The sequence below is a fragment of the Poecilia mexicana genome, unplaced genomic scaffold (genome assembly GCF_051168715.1).
Source record: "Poecilia mexicana isolate PSO_F unplaced genomic scaffold, ASM5116871v1 scaffold_1, whole genome shotgun sequence".
Lineage (NCBI taxonomy): Eukaryota > Metazoa > Chordata > Actinopteri > Cyprinodontiformes > Poeciliidae > Poecilia > Poecilia mexicana.
In genome coordinates, this window is record NW_028263370.1 from 14,809,133 (window position 1) to 14,830,280 (window position 21,148).

Genomic DNA, 21,148 nt, shown 5'->3' on the forward strand with positions numbered 1-21,148 from the left:
CCAGGGCAGCATTGGAAAGGGGTAAGGTGATCAAGATCTTATATTATTTTATCCTGTCTTATCTTATCCTGTCTTATTAGTTGGGAAAGCTGAACAAGTTTGCTACTACTTGTATGCATGTGCAGTGGAATAAGTTTCCTTTGCTTGCTGCAGAGTACTGGAAGAGTAGGTTACCTGCTACAATCAAACAAAAAGAAGATGGTTTTATAAAATTTTAAACATAGGAGAAATAAGGACTGGAAAAAGAGGAAAAATGAATAAGATTTAGATTTTGACAAACATTGCTAAATAAATAATTTTAAAATACAAAAGCATAAATGTGATTACCGAGCTATTTAACAACAGAGCATATTATATTAGAATGTCAAATATGAAGGAGAGACTAAGAGTTAAAAAAAAAATAAGGAAAACGTTAGAAATTGAATAAGAACTTAGGTGGCAAATATACAAATCATTCGACTTTTAAAGAAAACTAAATTGTTATTATATTTAGTAGTTATGTGTGTATAATATGACAGACTAAGATGTTCAGATACAGAGTGATCATCCTGAACCATTCTCCAGTAGGTGGCGGTAGTACCAAACGTTTCTTGCCAATCGCCAATAAAAAGTAGGAAGAAGAAGACCGACACGTCACTTCTCAGTACAGACCGTTAACTTTCCAGCAATGGACAAGTTGCAGAATGATCCACAATCGTCCTGTAAACCAAAGGTTTACAGGATTCCTGCTCTTTTGTCCGTGGGAGAAACTCTTCTGACCTTTGCTGAGCGGAGAACAGAAAAAGCCGATCATATGGCGGAGGAGCTGGCTATGAAAAAGGGAGCGCTGCAGAGGGAAACCAACAGAGTTACAGTTGAGGTATATTCCCCCCCCAGTTAACTGTTTAATTGGTTCACGGCTTCTCATTTTACATTTTTTTTCTGTCGAGCACACTGTCTCTTATACTTAATCCCTCTGCATATCCTGTTTTGCAGTGGACTGAGCAGAAAATTGTGGAAGAAGCGCACACTGATGGCTACCGCACTATGAATCCCTGTCCAGTGTACGACAGGACAAACGGGAAGCTCTTCTTGTTTTTCATCTGCGTAGAAGGAAACTGCACAGAATGGTGGCAAATTGGCAATTACTGCAACAAAACCCGGCTCTGCTACGTCACGAGTGATGATCTTGGAGAAACCTGGAGTGGACTGACTGATCTGACTGAACATCTACATAGTGACTGGGTGACCTTTGCAATTGGGCCAGGTCATGGTCTTCAAACAGAGAGTGGTAGATTGATGATTCCAGCTTATGCTTATGTCGGTGTAAGTCCTGCTAAGCCTATTCCACATGCTGTCTCCCTGTATAGCGACGATTCTGGGGTAAACTGGCAGTTTGGCACTTTGTTTGAAAGACAATCAATAGAGTGTCAAATGGCTGAGGTTTGTGATGCGAATGGCAGATACATCTATTGCAATGCCCGCAGTAGCGAAGGGCATCGGGTGGAAGCGTCCAGTGACAGTAAAGGACAAATATTTGCAATACACAGTGACAAAAAGCTTGTGGAAACAGGTTGTGGCTGTCAGGGAAGTGTGGTCTCCTTCCCAGCCCAAAACAAAGACTCGGCAGCAGCAGCAGGCGATGCAACCCACTGGCTTTTATACACACACCCGAGCCATAAAAGAAAACGACTCGATTTGGGTGCGTTTCTGAACAAATCCCCATCCGATCCAAATGCATGGAGTGAACCCTGGATCCTTTACAGGGGCCCCAGTGGTTACTCTGACCTGGCTTACCTTGGTGATGGCTGGTTTGCGTGTTTGTTTGAATGTGGGAAGGAAGAGGAAACTGAGCAGATTGCTTTAAAAATGTTCAACTTAAATGAAATGGAGGGAGACGCACAAGAAAGTCACACCTCCACATCGCAGCAACCCACTAAGCCCATCGGAAGTGAAATAATTACTTGCTTTGCCTAATTAAATGAAAATCCTATACTTCAGTTTTGACAAATGGACCATTTTTGAAAGGTTGACCAAAAATCTTTAACGATAAATGAACAAAGTCAAATGATATGATTTCAGTTTACATGAAACAATTGTCTACATAAAATGTTTTTTTTTTCCTTGTAGCTTGTATTGAGCATGAGGTGTGTTTCCAACATTAACATTTTTAATACTAATTCTTAATACTTTTCTGACATTGACAAAATATAGTGTTATCTTTTTTGTCATCTTTATCTATCTACTTCTGTAATCTTTTTGATTATATTTCCTTAGCATAACTTAAATAAAAAAAAGTGCATTAAATTCCTATGAGGCAATATTATTTGCAATTTCTAATTTTTAATCAATGAAACTTTCATTGAGCTGTTGAGGATTTTTCTTGAAAATACAAAGTTAACACACGCCACAAACTGAAGGCCCAGGGGCCAAATTTGGCCTGCCTGAGCTTTTTATGTGGCCCTTAGATAAACCTTGTTTGATGTAAAATGTGTTTACCCTTCTTGAAAGGTTATGCAACAGGAGGGGCAGGTGTCCTAAATAGACATCACAAGGAAAGAGCATCATGTGGTAATTATTAAAGCAACATATCATAAAGGTAAAGCTACAACACAAATGGCTCTTCCAAACAGACAATGACCCCAATCAGTGTGCCAAGTTAATAACAAGTGGCAGAAGGACAAAAAAGTCTATGTTTTGGATTGAACATCGCAAATATATCCCATTATTCTGGCTACCCTAATTGATCTAAAACAGGTGAGGTTTGGTCTGATTTAATAGACAGAAAAAAAAAAAGGTTTACTTCCTTCAACAGACTCCCACAGGATTAGACTTCTGATGTGGCACTTAAACTCACCATACTGGCCTGCATTACTATACACAGATTACATGTTCTTCTTCAGCATGTAAAAAAAAAATATTTTCACTGAAAATGAATAAAGTGACTGGAAGCTAAACGTGGATCCTTCCAGGACTTCCAGAGGAAGCCAACATTTGCGAAAGACAATGCAGCTGGAAAAATTGGCCTCCTGTCTTTAGCTTGTATTACATATTAGATGTGTTATTAACAGTGAATCACTCCCAGAAAGTGTTCTGCATTTCTGACTGGCAGTCTTGCACTCCCATGTGGAAATAGTTAGCAGGATGCTGTTTATGGATCACACAGATGACAGAAACCCTGCATTTTTGAAGGGCAAAGTAATTTAGGGCTATTAGCAATGCAACATAACAATCTAAAAGGGAGCCAATGAGGCAACTGAGGTAGTGTTTTAGTGTGTTTTTATTCTCTACATAAACCTGCAGATTTTTGATGACAGTTACTGAACATGTGTTTATCATTTATCTGTCAAGAACACATTATACAATGAAAAGACATCCGGCAATGTGAAGTAAGTATTTTCCTCTGGAACAATGATCCAGTCTCCATTATTGTGGGGCTAGAAGTCCTCCTTGTTGTCATTACATACATTCTATGTTCTCTGTGGTATTTTGCAGTTAAATATGTATTTTTTTAATTGCTGGATTTATGCTTAAATTACGAATATTTTAGTTTGCTGACACTACATTTCACAAGGCATCAAGTGGTACTGAATTCCTCTTCTTTAGAAATAGATCACGTCACATTACAAACTGAATTTTCTTGTTAGCACAAGGTGTCCATTAATATGTTTTAAAGTCGTTTTGTTTCATCTGTGCTGCTGTTGCATGACTATCTGAGGAACTTTGACAAGGATCAAATTGTGATGGATCAAAGTGTTTGGATCATCTCTAAAACAGCTGCTTTTGTAGGCTTTGGTGTTTGGGGTACATTTTGAAACGACAATGACACCGTCCACAGAGAACCAAATTTTAGATCAGCATGGACTTACTGGATGCCGACCAAGAAGGATGTTCCTAAGATTTTTCTACATGAACGTCCTGGAGAAAGACTGAAGTTTTTTTTTTGTCACAATGACGAGACATATTTTTGAAAAATCAAATTTAGACGTTCAGAGCACAGTTGTGGTAGCATAATGATGTGGGATGGCATCGTTGTCATTGGTACTGATACATTTCACATTTTGACAACCAAAGTCTGAAAATGTGGCGTCCAGTTCCCTGAGTAAATCAGTTTGTTGAACCATTTTCTGTTGCGATTTTCATCATTTTTGGTGAATTTCTCCACCAGCTTTGAGCAAACTATGAACATCAATTTTCATGTTATTCTCCATAACTTTCTCCCTGCTGTATTTCTTGATCTTCATGAAGTTGTTTGTTGGCTAACGTTCTCAAACAAACCTCAACAGAGCAGAGATTAAATTACCCACAGATAAACTCTACTTACTTATTAGATTACTTCTGAAGATATTTGATACTTTTAATACAGTTAATGCTATATTCAATTTAGATGTAAAATAATTAAAGGAGGAAAATGCAAAAACAACAGCGATAAATATACTATAACATTTAATAATACAAGCTAAATGCTATTACACATGAAAAACTATTTCTAAATTATTTTTATAGTTGGTACACAAACAATAGCTTAATGTTATTCAACTGTTGGCTGCCGCTACTTTTGGGGACATGCGGTTATGCATAACTACAATTTGCGAGTTGTTCCCAAATCTTTGGCTTACTCAGGAAAGCCTGCATCCAACAGTTGCTTCAGCACAACGGAGTTTTTCCAAACTGAAATTGATTAAAATTTACCCAAGTTCTCCGCTGGCACAGGGACGATTCAGTGGCCTTGTACTTATTAGCACCAACCACACAGTTGGCCATGACATCTCTTACAATGATGTCATTAATGACTTTGCTTCCAGCCCTGACAAATTCACATCCCTGTTTTCAGATTTTTAATAAACAATTTGAAAACAAAGTATAAACATGTTCCTTCATTTTATGTGCTTTTCTCTTTGGGTCCATTACAAAAATCCTAGTTTAGGTTTAAAGGAATTTTTTAATTGAATCAAAGTGTTTTTTTTTTTCCTGAGTGGGGGTTATATTAGGATTTTGAAGTGGCCCAGCAAGAGCTTTGACATTAATCTGACACAAAATATGTGCAGGGAGCCAAAAATTAGGATGACTGCACGGAGGCCTCCGACCTCAGAATCTGTGAAGCTCATTACCAACCATGAACAAAATACCAGAACAAAAAAAAAAAGAAAAGAGTAAGGACAATAAAAACATTTCCATTGATTACTGAGAAGGATAGAAATATTTTTTGACATGCCATTTTTAAAAATATAAATTACATTTCTTATTTGATTTGAAATCAGTACTCATTTCATAATAGGTCTATTTTTTGAAAGACGTCTGCCTCATTCCCTATCAGAAGCAAACATCTTAATTAAAATAAATAAAAATTAGACAAATAAATCCAAATTTACCAGGCGTATAAAACATTTTGGACTTAAGTGGGTTTTGACAGATCATGCTAATGGCCTCTCGGGGACCTTAATAAAATAAGGACAAATACCTAGGTTAAGATCTCGCATAATAAAACTCTAAATGCCCACAGCAATTTTTTTACTTGCATATTTCCATTTTTTTTTTTTTGCAAATGAAACATAGGGGAACAATGTTTAGCTGCACTCATGTAATTTGCACATCCTACCTTCAATATCTGCCTCAGGTAACAAAAAAACAAAAACAGTAATGTATAAATATTTCAGAAGAATCAATAGGAGTTAGATATTTTAGACATTGCCTTTCTCTACAATTCCGCTCGGATGAACTCTTGCTTGCAGCACAGCAAACAGGACAAGGAGCTGGTTTAAACCAGGCTAGGGTAAATAAAACAAAAAGTGTTTTTCGGTTTGATTTTATTAATATTTTCCTCTATATTTTATGTAAACACATTTCATGTGCAAGAATAGTAAACATTACTTAAGTTTAAGGGAAATGCATTAAAATATGGAATGGGTCTCCCTAACTCTAAAGTCTGATTAAATCTTATAGCCTTTCATGCATTTATCAGTTTGGTATATTTTTTTGATTTTACAATGAACAAGTTACAGATTAGTCTGTTTCCACATTGCAATCAAACTGCAGTATACAGTGTCGTTTGAAAATTTGATATCACCTACCGATGATTTCATCTGTGATAGTCAGCACTTCTTGCATTTAAATCTGGGCCTTTTTCAAACATGACACAAACATCCAAAAATAAATTCAACTTGTAGTCTAAAATTATATAAAAGCAGTTCTATATATCGTTACTTTAGTCCGTCATAAATGTAATGAATGATTATGTGTCGCATGTTTTTCCCTAAATTACTTTTCTTCATCGAAAATATGCGTCTCTCTGATGCCTGAATACTGTCTGATCATTATTTATTGCTTTTTTTGTCTGTTTTTCTTAAATATTTTTATACTTGACTTTTTCACAATTGAAAAAAATAGCATAAGTTATAATCGTTTGATTAATTCAAACTGACACTATTAGTTTATAATTAAACAAATTTATTTAAACCAGCACTAAATGTGAGACAGTCATTTATTTTTATAAACACGGCCTGTTGGACTGAGAAACATATGTACCGTTATGCCGTCTGGATGTTTGCAGTTCAAATAAATGCAATATTTTAGATCAAGCATGGCGAAACTTTCAAGGGGAAAACTGGCATCTGAGAAGCTGGATAGGACGATAATCCGTGCAGCGAGGCGGAAGGAAGGGCGAGATTTGGAGCTATTGCTGGGAATCCTGAGTTCCAGTGTTCAAACATGAGCACAGGATTCCGGGAGAGGAGCGAGGAGAGCGCTGGGATCATGCAGCCCGCAGGTGGCAACCGGGGACAAACTTGAAGTCGTACCCGGCCTCCCGAGCCCGCTTGGAGGCTTGAATCGGGACAGTGGAGTCCGGAGCCAAACGGCGACCCGACAGTCGGGCTGCGTCGCTCCTGCGCCCTGTGCTCCTTGAGCGCTCCCAGAAACAACTCCTGCCGCTTGAAACGTTTCCTCCTGCGAAGAAAGCTCCCGTTTGCGAACATGTCGGCCGACATGGGATCCAGCGTCCAGTAGTTCCCCTTGCCAGGATTCCCGGGCTCCCGTGGCATTTTCACGAAGCAGTCATTTAACGACAGGTTGTGGCGAATGGAGTTCTGCCACGCCGGGAACCTCTCCCGATAATAGGCGAAGCGCTGAAGGATGAAGTGACAGATCTCACTGAGGGTCAGCCTCTTCTTCGGACTCTGGAGGATCGCCATGGTGATGAGAGCGATGTAAGAGAACGGAGGCTTAGAGGCGGATCTCCTGCTCTGGTCGTCCTGTTTGGGGACAGCAGCAGCAGCAGAGGACGCGGATTTCTCACTGAACACAGAAAACTCCGCGTCTTCACAGTCGCTTTGACCCTCCACGTCAATGTCCGTCTCATCCATGGGTCTGGGGTCCAGCGTCATGGTCCAGAGGGTAGCCAATGGAGAGACTACGGCCCCAACAGGGGAAATCAGAGCCTGTCTAATGGGAAGGACCCCCTGCTCCCTTTTCATTAACAAAAACATAAACCATCTGACTGCATCCAAGTGCAGCCTCCCACTCTAAACATCCTCCTCCTTTGCCCCCTGCAGACTCAACCCAAAATGCTAACATCAGACAAAGAGCCTTCTATTTGCCAGCAAAATATTAACTAAAACACGTCCACGTTTACAAGCTACTGCTGCCAAACCTTTGCATAGAAATGTAAAAATCTTTTAAACACTTTAAGATGTCAAACTTAAACATAATTGTTCACAGGAATGCTTTTACAGCTTTTTATAAACACAATTTCAGTGTTCTTTGTTAGATTTTGGTTATTTCTATTAAAATGTTCTCACAAGAATTACAACTTCAAGTCTCAGAGTACGTCTCACCACATCTAGAGATTACATTTTTTGCATGTTCTTTACAAAGTTTCATCAGATCAATGAGAGAAGAGCTAGTCTCAGGTCTAGTCTTGCTCAGATTAAACTTAACCCTGTTTTGTATAGCTATATATAGCTTTATCAATTTTCCCATCCTCTTGAACAAACTTACTGGAACCTGATAAAAACAATTCCCACAGCATAATGCTGGCACCTCCGTATTCAGTATGGCCTGTAGTAATACACTAATCTCATGATACAATACAATGCGCGATATTCTGCTCACGATATAATGTCACAATATTCAGCAAACAATATGATTCTATACATTTTTAAGATTTTCTGAAAGATTTTAGAGGGACAGTGTGATTTTGATGACATTTTGTGACTGTTCCATAGACTTGGATTGAACTTATTACACACTGATCACTCAAGACCCATTTGGCAACATTTAATTCTGGTGTAATAAATATTTTTGTCATACATTTGCTTTGTTTAATGTTTAAATGTTAATTTAAACAATTGCGTATTGTATATTTGGTTATGTAGAAAAGGAACCCTTTTTGTCTTATTCACTTATTAGATAATCTAATTTATCTATTTCCTTTCATTATTTGATTAATTGTAACCGGTTGTTTCAATACATGTCATTTTTAATGTACACGCGCAACTGGGTAAAAAATGTCAAGTGTGACAGCTGTCATTTAATTCATGTGGATTTGACATAAAACTCAAAGTAGGATTTAATGTATTGATACTCGCAGATGAAAAATCGATACTTTGAGGGAAAAAATATCGATAACTATCGTATAATCGATAAAATTACACAGCCCTAGCATGTAGGGTAAGCTTTCCAGCATGCATAGCTTTTTGTATTTAAAGCAAAATGTTCAGCTTTAGTCTCATTTGGTCAGTGCAATGGGTTGCATTGAATTAATGCAGGAAGTTGAATACAAATGCAATCCTCACTTTTTGGTGGTCTAACACATAAAATCCCAGAGAACATAGAAGTTTTTGTATATCGTGCAACAAAATGTGGAAAAAAGTTTAAGGGGACGGAATACTTTTGCAAGGCGATGTAAACATGATCACTCAAGTCCCTTCTGGTATTAATTGAAATCAAAAGTTTGTCTTTGAAAATAACATGCATACACAAACCTGTCCTTCATTAGTATGTTTGTTATAACTTGCATTTACCGTTCCATTTAATTGACGGTAACAGGTGAGTTTCGAAATGTTTTTTTATAGGAAATCTGAGAGGACACGTGAAATATATGAAGCTGCTGTTTGTTTTATGTTCTTGGCTTTCACAGTGCTCGTTTCCACCAGTGTTTCTCCTTCCTAAATGTTTTGGCACATGGTGAGAGAGGAAACCGTTGAAGACGTAATCCATTTTGATATAATAGCTGCGTTGTATCAATTTGTTTGAGGCCACCCACTTGGACGGCTGGGGGAAACTGTGGGAAGCCTCATTATGGAGAATTTGTTACCTCCAATGTAATCTGTGCACCTCTCTAAAACCGTTATTTTATGCTGTAATCCCTGTAATTATCACAGTGGATTTATGTCAGCTGTACAGATTTTATTTACACACATGAAAGAAGTGGAAAACATATCAGATGTTTCTTTTTGAATTTACTTCAGACCAAAGCCCACGCAAATACACAAAATAACTGCTTGTTTTTTTTCTCAGAGGCAACAGAAAGTGCACCACTTTAGCCTTCCAAATGTATTTTGCCAACAAGTACTACCAACAAATACAACAAGACAAAATAAAATGTAACTTGTGCATATTTACCCACTGTGTTTAGCAGACAGAGTCACTGTCAGGGTCGAAGGCAATAAATTGTTTTTGAAGTTAATATCAGCAAATATTACCATTAAATACTGGAGCCACCCGGCATAACTGATAGTCATTACACGGAAAAACTAAGTCAAATGACAAGATATCAACAGTAATAAAGGTAAACTTTCTGCAATACGTTTAAGCGTCCTGTTTTTGAGGCTTCATGACATACAGCTTGTCCACAAAAGCTTCAATCTCCACATAAGTAAATGTTTCTATCCACACACACACACACAAAACAATGTCTAAACACCATCACACTTGATGCATAGAAATTAAGATGCACAAACTGACATCAATTCTTCACTTTATGCTCTGACAACAATTGTAGAGCATTTTACAACTCTTTTCAAACTTTTTTCTTTTTGCATCGCTACCTGCGCTCAACTGTAAACAAGTAAACAAAGAAGCAGCTCTGACCTCGTTCGTTCCTAGCTTTGCCAAGAATACACATAAAAAACCGGCATGTGTGTGCAGCCTAAGAGGGATGTTTCCGCTGAGCTGAGGTGAGTTTCACCAAGTTTCCACACCTGATGCAGAGTGAGCTGGAGTTGCCCTCTTTCCGGGGAATATGCCAGCATTTGACACAGCGGACTCGGTATTTCTTATACCTTCAAAAAAAACAAAAAACTTATTAGATTGCAGACTTATTTTTAGCCCTTCCACAAAGTATATTTGTCTTACAAGATGCACATTCATTAGAAATATCTATGATTAGCCTTGATATTAAGAGGAGAATATTATTTGAAGAACTGGGGAAAAAAAAACAAAACAAAAAAAACATTAGAAATTACAGTAAACTGAAAGGGTTTTTAAATCTACCTTATGCCACAAGCATTACAGAGAGGAGTCCCGTCCTCTGCGTCCCTCCACATGGGGGTCTTCCTGGTGCAGCAGGACGCACAGACTTTTCCTTCTGATGACACAGAATTACAGCAATATCAGTTTTGTATCACAGAAGTAAAAAAAATGATCATCATCAAGGATTAGTCCCAATCTAAAGTAATACCACTGAACATGTTGGGATTTCTTTGTCTCATTAATGGCCAATAAGTTGACTGACATGAAAGCATTCATACAACTAAGAACTTAAAGAGTATGAAGTCCTAAAGTAAATACTAGTAAAATGCAAGTTGTGGCTACTTAAAAAAAAAGAGTTTGAAATTAATTTGTAAATGCATTTTGAATTTCATCCTCCAAAAAGATGCCTGGGAAAGTGTGCCGTCCAACATATGAAATGAAAGGAACATTTGAGAGAAAACCTAAAATTCTTTTCACTCAACCATAGTGAAAAGATGCATCTTTTCACTGTGATGCGTATGATTGATTATGATTCACACAAGCATTACATGGATACAGGCAATTACAAACAATTTAGACTAGTTTTTTAAAGTATTCATTAATACAAGTCATTTCAGTCACGGATAATCCCATAAATTTTGCTAAGACTAATGGTGAAAGATGGTGGTCTAGTCGCGCCCCCTGGTGGAGATATTGACATTCCACATATTACCTTTTAAAATTTTGCCAATAGTATTAAACTGGCATGTCTGCCTAAGACATGGATGTTTTTTTATATATATATTAAGTGCAGCACATAGATTTTAGGTTCAGTAAATATAAAGCTATTTGATATGTTCTTTCATGCTTATATTGGAATACTCTTCAAAACCATCACAACTTTCACATAACCTTCAGCATTTTCTTCTTTTTTTTTTAAATGGATAAAAACAATTTTAATGTGGTTTAATTTGGATGCATTAAACTACTAAACAAATTATAATCAAAATTGGCAGACCTCCTAGTGCAGATTGGCTTGAACCAGTATAATCATGGTTAGTGGATTATTAGGGATTACCAATAATAGTAAATATTATTACAAAATGTTTTGTATTTCAGGTTTTACTTACTATTGATATTGGTTGTGTGGTCAGTCTCCTCATCTGAACTGCTGGTTTTAGCCAATTTCTGCAATGCCCGTGTCCTCAGCTTTGGTTTCCTCACACTTTTGCAGAGTTTCTTGCTGTGACAGACACGCATGTTGCAGACTGTTACGTCAATCATCTCAAATTAAAACACTTCAAAAATGTTATCACTAAAAAGCGCCGAAGCCATTTTCACCTGTACTTTGAAGTAATGAGAAGTCGACACTGTTGCCTGTTGTCATCCAGCTCTGTGTCTATCCTGAAAGTTACGCCCTGGAAGTCTGGGTCCTGACTATCAGCGCTGCGAGAGGGGTGAGGCTGTTTCCGTCTGGTCTTGGTTCTACATTTGTTGGTAGAAAGCTGATCTTTTTCATCATTGCTCACCTTCCAAATATCTGTTGCATATGACACAGTACAGCTAGAGACAGTTGAATAGTCAGTTATAGGGTGGCTTTCTTCCTGGGGAACGTGACAGCATTCAGTCTTAGATGCTGAAAATTGATCATATTGTCCCGATTGCGGTGAGAGCAGACTTGCACTGGAAGGAGGTAGCTGGGTGTTGCATGGTTTCTCTGTAGATAAAGTAACATTTGCATTGAGGTCTAGTGTTAGTGCTGGTTGTGGCACATCTGTGCACTCCATATAGGTTGAACTGAAAGTAATCTGGGCAGTAGAACATACACTGGAGGTCTGTGCTTGCTGCAAAGCATTATCAGAAAACAATACATTCAAATGATCCTTTTCAGTAAGAAACCAGTCCTTCTTGCACTCCTGGATCAATGATTGCTGTTTGCCAACACCTGGCTTCTCTCTGTAACTGTGCAGAGGCTGCAAAGTTACTGCTGAGCTGCATTCACACAATGCTACAGCATGAGCAGCCGTTTTCTCAGCAGAGTGTATCTGCAGGCTACAGCCCTCACCAGAATCTTCTTCAACCTCTTCAGAGCTACCCATTTTCAAATCCACCACAGATGTTGGAGATATCCGTCTCTCACAGAGTTGAAGTGACAGCCCTGAAGTGCTTTCAAGACTGTCTTCTGTATTTCCCCCCTTCGTTACGCCTGGCGATGCAGTTGCAAATTTGGCATTCGAGTGACTGACTCTTGAAGATGATCCTAAACTGAGGTCTGCCTCCTCAGCATCTTTATCATGAAGTAGTCTTTCACAGTGCAGGTTGATTAGACTCAGCACTTTCCAGGGGCTGTTTGGTATCATGCAACACAAACTGTGTCGGTGAGAACTGCAAGAGGATTGGAATAAATGTTCATCCCCGTCTTTTACTCCTGAAGGATCCTCCAAAGGGTTGGAAGTGGCTCGCTCTTCCTTTTCATTTATGCAACTATTAACATCTGATGCCTCAGTAGGGTTTTTGGAAGCAGGATTTGTGTCAAACAAACTTTTGTGGATTGGTGTTGCAAGCTTCGAAACTTCATGAAAGAGGTAGAAGAGGGCCGAATGTGAATCATTGTGTTCTGCTTTGCTTTGGTTGTCCTGGATAAATGCAGTTTCTGTCCTTGGCGCTGTGCTCATGCTAAGCCACTGTCTGCAAAATGATCAAAACAAGCAGATAAATTAAGGGTATCACATACCAACTAAATTGAAACATCTTTAATAAAAGCTACAGCTGGCCTGCTCTGAGTCTAACCCAGTCTATTTCTAGAAAGTGGCCGTCAACTGAACTATAGATCTATAGACGATATAATCTGTAATCTGCACTGTCATTCTGTGCTTAACCTCGGCTCTTTACTGGAAAACCCATTTTAAGAAGTAACTGATGTGACTAACGCTATGTACGTTTTTTTTTTTGTTTTTTTTTTTAATGGAATCCACATATTTTAATACCTGAGATATATATATATATATATATATATATATATATATATATATAGATAGATATATATAATTTGTCCTCCGTCACAAATACACATTCTAGGTTTTCTAAAACAACTTACACATTCTGCAAAATCTACACTACATACAGTCTTCTGTAAGATAGCTATATACATTGATGTTCTGCAAAAGCATAAAAAACCTTTTCTTTTCTATATAATCCATTACATTTACACACAACACACCCCTCACATCCAATGATGTCCAGTGTGCTGCACAGCTATCACATTACCCAGTAGCATACCAGCAGCTCCCATAGTTGCCCATTTTTTAATTGACTTAGTCATACAGCATTTTAAGTTTTAATCCATAATTTCTTACACAAATTAACTCCACAAACCACTATGCAGATAGATAGATAGATAGATAGATAGATAGATAGATAGATAGATAGATAGATAGATAGATAGATAGATAGATAGATAGAACAAAATCACATCAAGAAACGACAACTATACAAAAACGCGGAAATTCAGAGTTCAGATTGCACGTTCAGATTTTTGAGCCGAGTAAAGATTTGAAGTTTCTAGCACTACTTCTCTCTAAAAATGTCAACTCAAGGCTTTTACACATAACTGGGGTTCTTGTTTCCATTTGACGTTTGACAGCGGACAACATAAACTGTGGAGTTCACAACATTGTGAGTAAATACATCACTTTTAAAGAGCTTAGATGGGCTAAGAGGAATTGTTTTTTTTTTTTTTTTTACGTGTATAATCCCTAGCAAGGTAAAGAAAATAACGCAAACACATGATTGACGTCCTAAAACTTGAGCTCATTTAATAAAATGTAACTTTTTTAACTCACCAGAAAGAATGTAATCATTTTTGGAATCTTTGGTCTCGTTTTAAGTCGTTATAGAACGAAAAGGTTGCACTTCCTGCGTTCTAGAACGTCGAAGGCTTTTCGCGGCCATCTGAAGAAGACTGTCGCGAGCGCATAAGCTCAGCGGCTTACATCAATAGACTGGCCGTTGTCATGGAATCAAACACATTCAAGGCACAAATCCTATTTTCTGGTAGATCAGACTGCGAATCAAAACTTTTAGATCTGAAGATTTGACATAATACGATATGAATTCAACTGACGTTGGACAGGTGTCAGAAGGGTGTTTGCACGAATATTTCCCACAACAAAACTCACAAACAGCTAACTAAGGACACTGAGCTCGCATAATAGCTCATCGCTTTTGAAACTCACCGTGGATCACACAAATCCCTTTAAAATGTTGAGAAATGCAAGTTACTGAATTTGTTTCGATGAGAAATGCAAGTTACTGAATTTGTTTCGAACTCAACCCGATTAAGCCGTTAGCTATGACTTGGGTTTTGGGTCAGCCTGAGGCCACACAGGTGTTTTTGGTTTACTAAATTGCACCTGCACCGTATAAAAATGCTGATCGGGGCTAGGCTCCAGTACTTTACCTGACACTGCCTTGAAAACAGGCGTAGTTGCAGAGTCAGTATTGGCCGCTTGTTAGCCTTGATTAAACTAGTTTCTTTTTGTTTTGTTTTTTTTATGGCAGACGGATGATTTTCTGATTACGCATGTATTCAAATAATGCACTGCTTACAAGTGAGTTTCTGAGCGGATTTTATTGCACAGTCTGAACATTTTAACAAAAACAAAAATTCCTATTTGTGCGTATGTTACAGTAGACTTGAGTAAACTCCCACAATGTTATCCATCTTGGCACACCTGAAAGTAATCAACTAACAAACTATTTAGACTCAAATCCAATCCATCTGCATGTTTTGAAATGTTTAAACAAGTGAGCAATAAGTATCAGCATCATTCTGAAATTCAAACATCAAGTACTCTTACATGGCTTTTCTGTCAGCCTTGATAGCCAAACAGCAAGGAAACCCTTCTATGTGTGACTTATGGTTAATTTCATAAAGCGCAGTAACATCTATAAATGACTACTGGTACATAAAAGGAAGTCCAATGCATAGTAGAAAGTGTGACAATTAAGATCAGACAAGACTGGTAAGAAAAATAATCACTTTGTAATATTTGTGCGTATATAAGCTGTAAAAAGGAATGTGCCGTTCACCAGCAAAGACACCAACTCTGCTCTCAGTCTTAAGCTGATATTGGAGCAGTGAGCAGTCTGTAACATTGAATGAAATCTTAAAATGGTCAGAGAACTTTTTACTTCAATAAATACATCAGTTGAACCACCACAGTTTCTTTTGCATGTAACCTTTGAAATCACCAGATTTTCTTAGTGTTCGACTCAATCTCATCTAACATCTGTCCTGATGTTGCATAAACAACTGGGAATGTCAGTAAGATGCTCTCAGAGCTGCTGTTCCATCTCTTCAGTCACCCCAGTTGCTCAACCAGAACACGGTGTTTGGCTCATAGCACCACCCTCTTTCTTTATCAGTCCCCTCTCTTCTCTTCCTCCTCTGTTTCTCTGCTCAATGAGGTTTGGGAACATGGCCGTCCACATAGAAGTTCCTGGTGACTTTGGGCAAAGTGAGCTCAATCCCGTCAAGATCCGGGGTGAGAATGATCTGACATCCCAGGCGGGAATTCTCCTGAAGCATGGGTGCCATGTCGAGCATGTCATCCTCCCTGGGGACCGAAACATGTGTCAACTTTTACCGAGATCCAGAGCATACAGGGAAGATTCAGCTGCAAATGTACCTCTCTTCAGGTTCTGGAAGTTTGTCGAGATGGGCAGAGTTCACATAGACGTGGCATGTTGAGCAGGCCAGCGATGCCTCACAGGCTCCTACAGGAAAACATAAAGGGATCCAATTATTCCAGCATCATACGTTCGTTAAGCTGCATCCGCCCTCACCTTCAAGGTCAATTCCATGTTTATGAGCCAAATAGAGGATGTTGTCCCCAACTTTGGCCTTAACTGGGATTCTTTTGCCAGAGCGGTCAATATACACTACGTTGACCCTGGAGGTTAGAAACGATAACATTATTGAACAAAAAACTGATTTTAAGTATACTTTTCAACTCAGTGCCTTGCAAAAGTATTCATATACGAAACGCATAGAAATGCATAGCTGTGATGTTTGCGGAAGTGTCATTTGTATTCAGCCCAATTTTAGGCAAAACTCAAAACTTTTGCTGCAGGTATTTTGGGGATTTCAGCTTTTAGCTCTAGCTCTCTCTTCCCAATATTTTTTGGTTTTCCACCACATATAGTATTTTGTACGAAGGGCAAACAGTTCAGTTTTGGTCTAAGACTGACGTGCAAGCCAAACTTTGTAGACATTGTCTTCAGAAGACAATTAGTTGCTCTAGGTTTTAATTTTGGATATCAGCTGACTTTTTTGTTTAAAAAATAATGAATAATGAATAAAGGAAAACCATACACCTGCGACGCACTGACGACCCGTACAGGGTGTACCCCGCCTCTCGCCGTTGACAGCTGGAGATAGTGGGCACCCCTCCTGGCCCCAGTGGGATAAGGGTGTAAGAAAATGGATGGATGGAAACCATACATGCCTTTCATTTCCAAATTACTTTAATTTGCATTACTTTATGACATGAAATGGTGTGAATAATTTTGTAGGGCAAGTGTCTACATAGGCTTCCATGACCCATATAAACACAAAACAACATTTATCATAAAGACTTTTTAAAATTTAATCATGTCCACACAAATACTGATAATGCTTATCTAAGATGTTGACCATTATCACTGAAACACTGGAGCATTTCCAGATTACAGTCAGTGTCTGAAAAATTAAAGTATTTTGTCTTTGATAAACCAAGACTGTGAACTAAAGTAAATAATAATAATAAAAAAGAATTTAACTAGTTGAAAATAGAACATTTTCAACGTTTTAGTGGGGATTTTTATTTCTATTATTGATTAGTCCCAGTTTATGGTTGTGTATAACTCCACAATAAAAGCCCTTTGGACTTACACATCATCTGGGTCTTCTGCGTTGGAGCTGCCCTCTTCAGCTTGGGAGAGACCTTTGGAAAGAGAAACAGTAACTTCAGAAATCACGTAACTGTCTCATATCAATCAAATACAAAGAGGGGAATCTACAACTTGTTACACAGATGTTGCATAAGTTTCATAGCAACTCCAACTGGGAAAAAAGTTGCACAAGAGCTTTTAAACAATGTTTGGTTTGAAATATAAATTGCAAGCCAAAATTTGCAGGCATTATGAACAACGCGGTATTCGTAAGATAGGTTACTACTTATTAGACGTCTTATAAAAAAACAGTTTATCTTCACGAATGCATCCTAAAAATTATGCTAAAACTGCTAGCAAGCTATACCACTCACATATACTGGTCTGTAAATGCCGATTTATCGTCCGGAGACTATCAAACGACCCCCTCCTCTGAGAGCCGGCGGTGTTGTCGACGCAGCCCTTGAGTCTGTACAAAGGACATAACCGACAGTCCGGGATAACTCTGGAGAACCTCAAAGTCAGTCCCATGCTCGACCTGGCTGCTGCAGCGGCCGCCGCCATGACGCTGTTTTGGTCACATGGCCAAAATCAACCAATAGGAAAAGAAGGAAGCCAAGCGGTCGCTTTCTGCTGTGAAGCGCTTTTCTGACAGCAGAGGGCGCTACTGAACCACTGTCAAAACAGGAAATTGAAGTACGTATTTTGAAATGTTCAATTTCATTTTATTTTATTAGATCGAACACTGTTAATTGATGAGTGGAAGGAAAGCAGTAATTGGTTTTTAAAAGCTGAATGGTGTCCCGTGAATTTGTATTTGATTCAATACTTGGTAGAATCAACTTTTCCTGCAAGCTTTTTGGGGCATGTCACAGCTGACAACACATCTAAACACTCACAATCTTACAAACTTATGTTTGCAAAATAGCTTAAGCTTATTCAGACTGAATGGATAGAATCTGGGAACATCAATTTTAAAATCATTACGGATTCTTCATGAAATGTATGTCCTGACCTCACCATGTCTATTTTAAGACATATTTATTCTTTGATCTGAACCATTCCAGTGAAGGCCAGGCTGCACATCTGGGTTATTTGTCCCAGGTTGCCTGTCTGTTTGTCTGCCTGTCTGTTCCCACATCCCCTCAGCATGATGCTGCCCCTACTGTGCTACCCAGAGAGCTCAGAATGATAACCACACATAGTCTTCTGTGTTTGGACCAAAAGTTTAGTTTTAATCTGAATTTTATCTACCTGCTGTTGTGCCTTCACATGATATGTAAAAGAAAAAAGAAAACTTTTGACAGGACTTTTTATGGCTCTCTTTCAAAAGTGTCTTTACTTCTCTGAACGCTACTGCTATTCCCATGGCTTTTGTAGGTTTGCAGTTGTGCCACATTATTTTTTATTATTAGATGATGGATTAAACCATACTTTCTAAGAAACCAGAAATAATGTTTTATAACAACACCCTGCGTTACACTTTTCCACACCTTCACCTTGACCTGTTTCTGTGTTTTGTTTTCTTTTGTTATTTTCTTTGCTTACATGATGCTATTTCTTCACTAATCCTATTTAACAGTCTCTGAGCGCTTCACAGAACATGTATTGCAGGTATCATTTTCCTCCCATTCCACAATTATGGGCTGTTTCAATTTTACTAAGTGACTTTTGAACACAGTTGGTACCACAGGATTTTGCTTAGGCATGTCTGATTAAAATAGGGTGAATATGAAGACTTTGATTTGTAAAACAAGGTTCCCATGAGAGTCCTCTTCACATTTATATAAGATATTAAATTGGTCAATATTAAAATACATTGAAGTTTGTGTTCGTAATGTGACAAGATGGCACTCAACATAAACAAGGCACTGTACTGAGATGGTATATTCGTACTTATCACACATGTCAAATAATTTATAACAGTTTATATCTGTAAAATTATTGGTGATGAGAAGGTACTCAGTGTGAGTAACGGCAGGTTTGAGCTCTTAGCCTTCTTGTAGGTTTCTTTTACAAGACACCTGCAAAAATAAAAGATACGACTTTCAACTCTGACTATCTGTCGCGTCTTGTCTCAAAGTGCAGAACGAAGAAGCTTGTCAATGGAAAAGGTTATAATTATGATTCATCAGTCATAACAGATATGTGCCTGTGGCAAAGTGATTATCATTTTTTTTTTATTTGATTATTACAAAATTCTTACAATTATATTTTCTTTAGCTATTTTGTTATTAAGAACCACTCATGTGAACTATATACTCTGTGTTCTTGACACCAACTTGACACCATAAATGAAAGCAGCTAACTGGGTGTGAAATGCACAGAGGCATCAAAGCCACAACAGTTTCGAGTCAAACGTGTCTGAGGGGAAAGTGAAAGTGGACAAAGACAAAGAGAGAGCTTGAATGTGGAAATATAATTTCCTTTTACTTAATAATAAACAACCGCATTTGACACGTACAAAAAATTAGTTATAATTAATATGGAAGCAGGGTTAATTTCTCTTTGTTGGGAAAGAGATTTACTACCCTGTGACGCTTATTATGTTGGAGACAATTTCAGCAGTTTAGAATACACATAAACAGATAATGTGTTCAAACACACTAAAGCAGTACTTTGAAATTAACGTTCTTAAGAATACTTACACTGGTGACATAGGTTATTTGCATAATAGCAGCTTTGACTTGTCTAAACCTGTTAAATGTTTTGCCAGTGCAAAGAAAAAGGTTTGTGGTCTCAGTTCATTATTTCACTACTTCTGAGCTGACTAACATTATTTTATGTGAATAGAGAGCAGATAATACAAGTTTATTCCTCTTTTTGCTCCTTTTCAGTCATGATTTATTTTAGTTGTTGCATAATAAAATATGTAACAAATGACTGAATAATGTATTCCCTTGTATTATTGACTGAATAATTTAAAGCATAAAATGAAGTGAAGATGAAACTACTCTATCCAGTCCACAGTGCCTTCCAAACAAAAGTATTCACTATCCCTAATGTTAATCTCTTGGATTCTTGGCTACTTCCGTGATTACTGCACTTTTTTTTTTTTTTTAACAAATTAAAAGAGTTCTGAAACAAACTGATTTTGCAGGATTTTATTTAGTGATAGAGTAAAGGGGGGCTTAAACAATTGCACAGAATACTATCAAGATTTTTGTTTATAAAATGTGACACGTTTCTTTTACTTCACTCTCACAAGCTGCTCTTTGTTGGTTCATCATCAAGAATCTCAATAAAATGCATCAAGATTTGTGGTTGCAGCGTGACAAAATGTAAAATACTTCTAAAAGATTCTGTAGAGATACTTAAATGTCATGTTGAAATGCAGAATTACTTTGAAATTTCTGTTCAAAATGGCTTAACATCTTGTTTGAATGACTGCCCCATATTTGCATCCTCGACTTGTCCAAACTTGTTAAAGATTTGCATCATGTTGAGAGAAAAGTTTTCACTTCTGTTCATTCATCATTCGCTTTTCTATTATTTGTAGGTCAGATGACTCAAAATAGAAGTCTCCCATTCAATCAAAAGAAGAAAAAAAAAAACTGCACAGGCCACTCTTATGCCACAGTGAGTGATTTCATGTTGTGTCCTGTCTTTTTCTTGGCTGTAGTTTAGGGAGATTAAGACCACTGATGTGTGAAGACAAATAAGTGATGTTATGACTGGAGACAGGTAAAGAGCTCCGGCTCTTTCATGCCTCCCTGTCCTTAGGAAATAAGGGAAGTTGCTATGAAAAAAATTAACTAAACTGTGCCAATTATATAAAACCCTTAAT

The 21,148-nt window shown here is 37.8% G+C and overlaps 4 protein-coding genes across 5 annotated transcripts; 1 reads left to right on the forward strand and 3 right to left on the reverse strand.

Annotated features, from left to right (window-relative positions):
- The first annotated feature begins 605 nt into the window (after positions 1–605).
- On the forward strand, positions 606–2,286 carry LOC106914710 (sialidase-2-like). Its single transcript, XM_014981690.2, has 2 exons — positions 606–859; positions 976–2,286. Exons 1-2 carry the CDS (start codon positions 668–670, stop codon positions 1,954–1,956), a joined length of 1,173 nt encoding a protein of 390 aa, XP_014837176.2. The 5' UTR covers positions 606–667; the 3' UTR covers positions 1,957–2,286.
- A 4,123-nt stretch (positions 2,287–6,409) lies between these two features.
- Positions 6,410–7,579, reverse strand: LOC106914715 (forkhead box protein D3-A-like). The gene has a single exon (XM_014981704.2). The coding sequence runs from the start codon at positions 7,461–7,463 to the stop codon at positions 6,549–6,551; it is 915 nt and encodes a 304-aa protein (XP_014837190.2). The 5' UTR covers positions 7,464–7,579; the 3' UTR covers positions 6,410–6,548.
- A 1,784-nt stretch (positions 7,580–9,363) lies between these two features.
- On the reverse strand, positions 9,364–14,905 carry zglp1 (zinc finger GATA like protein 1). Of its 2 annotated transcripts, none has more exons than XM_088005143.1 (5): positions 14,664–14,905; positions 11,770–13,116; positions 11,559–11,671; positions 10,471–10,564; positions 9,364–10,259 (listed from the first exon to the last, which is right to left on the reverse strand). In XM_088005143.1, exons 2-5 carry the CDS (start codon positions 13,101–13,103, stop codon positions 10,127–10,129), a joined length of 1,674 nt encoding a protein of 557 aa, XP_087861269.1. In that variant the 5' UTR covers positions 13,104–13,116; positions 14,664–14,905; the 3' UTR covers positions 9,364–10,126. The 2 variants fall into 2 exon arrangements, with proteins under 2 accessions (XP_087861269.1, XP_014837157.2); XM_014981671.2 differs by lacking the exon at positions 14,664–14,905 and adding an exon at positions 14,271–14,638.
- A 134-nt stretch (positions 14,906–15,039) lies between these two features.
- Positions 15,040–17,942, reverse strand: fdx2 (ferredoxin 2). Its single transcript, XM_014981717.2, has 5 exons — positions 17,736–17,942; positions 17,363–17,414; positions 16,276–16,382; positions 16,119–16,206; positions 15,040–16,046 (listed from the first exon to the last, which is right to left on the reverse strand). Exons 1-5 carry the CDS (start codon positions 17,923–17,925, stop codon positions 15,890–15,892), a joined length of 594 nt encoding a protein of 197 aa, XP_014837203.2. The 5' UTR covers positions 17,926–17,942; the 3' UTR covers positions 15,040–15,889.
- Between the last annotated feature and the right edge of the window lie 3,206 nt (positions 17,943–21,148).

Excerpts from the sequence above, each read along its gene's own strand:
- LOC106914710 (XM_014981690.2), top strand. The coding sequence starts at position 668 with ATGGACAAGTTGCAGAATGATCCACAATCGTCCTGTAAACCAAAGGTT. Across the intron at positions 860-975 it reads CCAACAGAGTTACAGTTGAG|TGGACTGAGCAGAAAATTGT; the intron begins GTATATTCCCCC and ends CCTGTTTTGCAG.
- LOC106914715 (XM_014981704.2), bottom strand. The coding sequence starts at position 7,463 with ATGTTTTTGTTAATGAAAAGGGAGCAGGGGGTCCTTCCCATTAGACAG.
- zglp1 (XM_088005143.1), bottom strand. The coding sequence starts at position 13,103 with ATGAGCACAGCGCCAAGGACAGAAACTGCATTTATCCAGGACAACCAA. Across the intron at positions 10,565-11,558 it reads CCACACAACCAATATCAATA|AAGGAAAAGTCTGTGCGTCC; the intron begins GTAAGTAAAACC and ends CTGTGTCATCAG. Across the intron at positions 10,260-10,470 it reads TGTAATGCTTGTGGCATAAG|GTATAAGAAATACCGAGTCC; the intron begins GTAGATTTAAAA and ends TTTTTTTTGAAG.
- fdx2 (XM_014981717.2), bottom strand. The coding sequence starts at position 17,925 with ATGGCGGCGGCCGCTGCAGCAGCCAGGTCGAGCATGGGACTGACTTTG. Across the intron at positions 17,415-17,735 it reads GCATTTACAGACCAGTATAT|GTCTCTCCCAAGCTGAAGAG; the intron begins GTGAGTGGTATA and ends CTCTTTCCAAAG. Across the intron at positions 16,383-17,362 it reads GCAGAAGACCCAGATGATGT|GGTCAACGTAGTGTATATTG; the intron begins GTAAGTCCAAAG and ends TCTAACCTCCAG.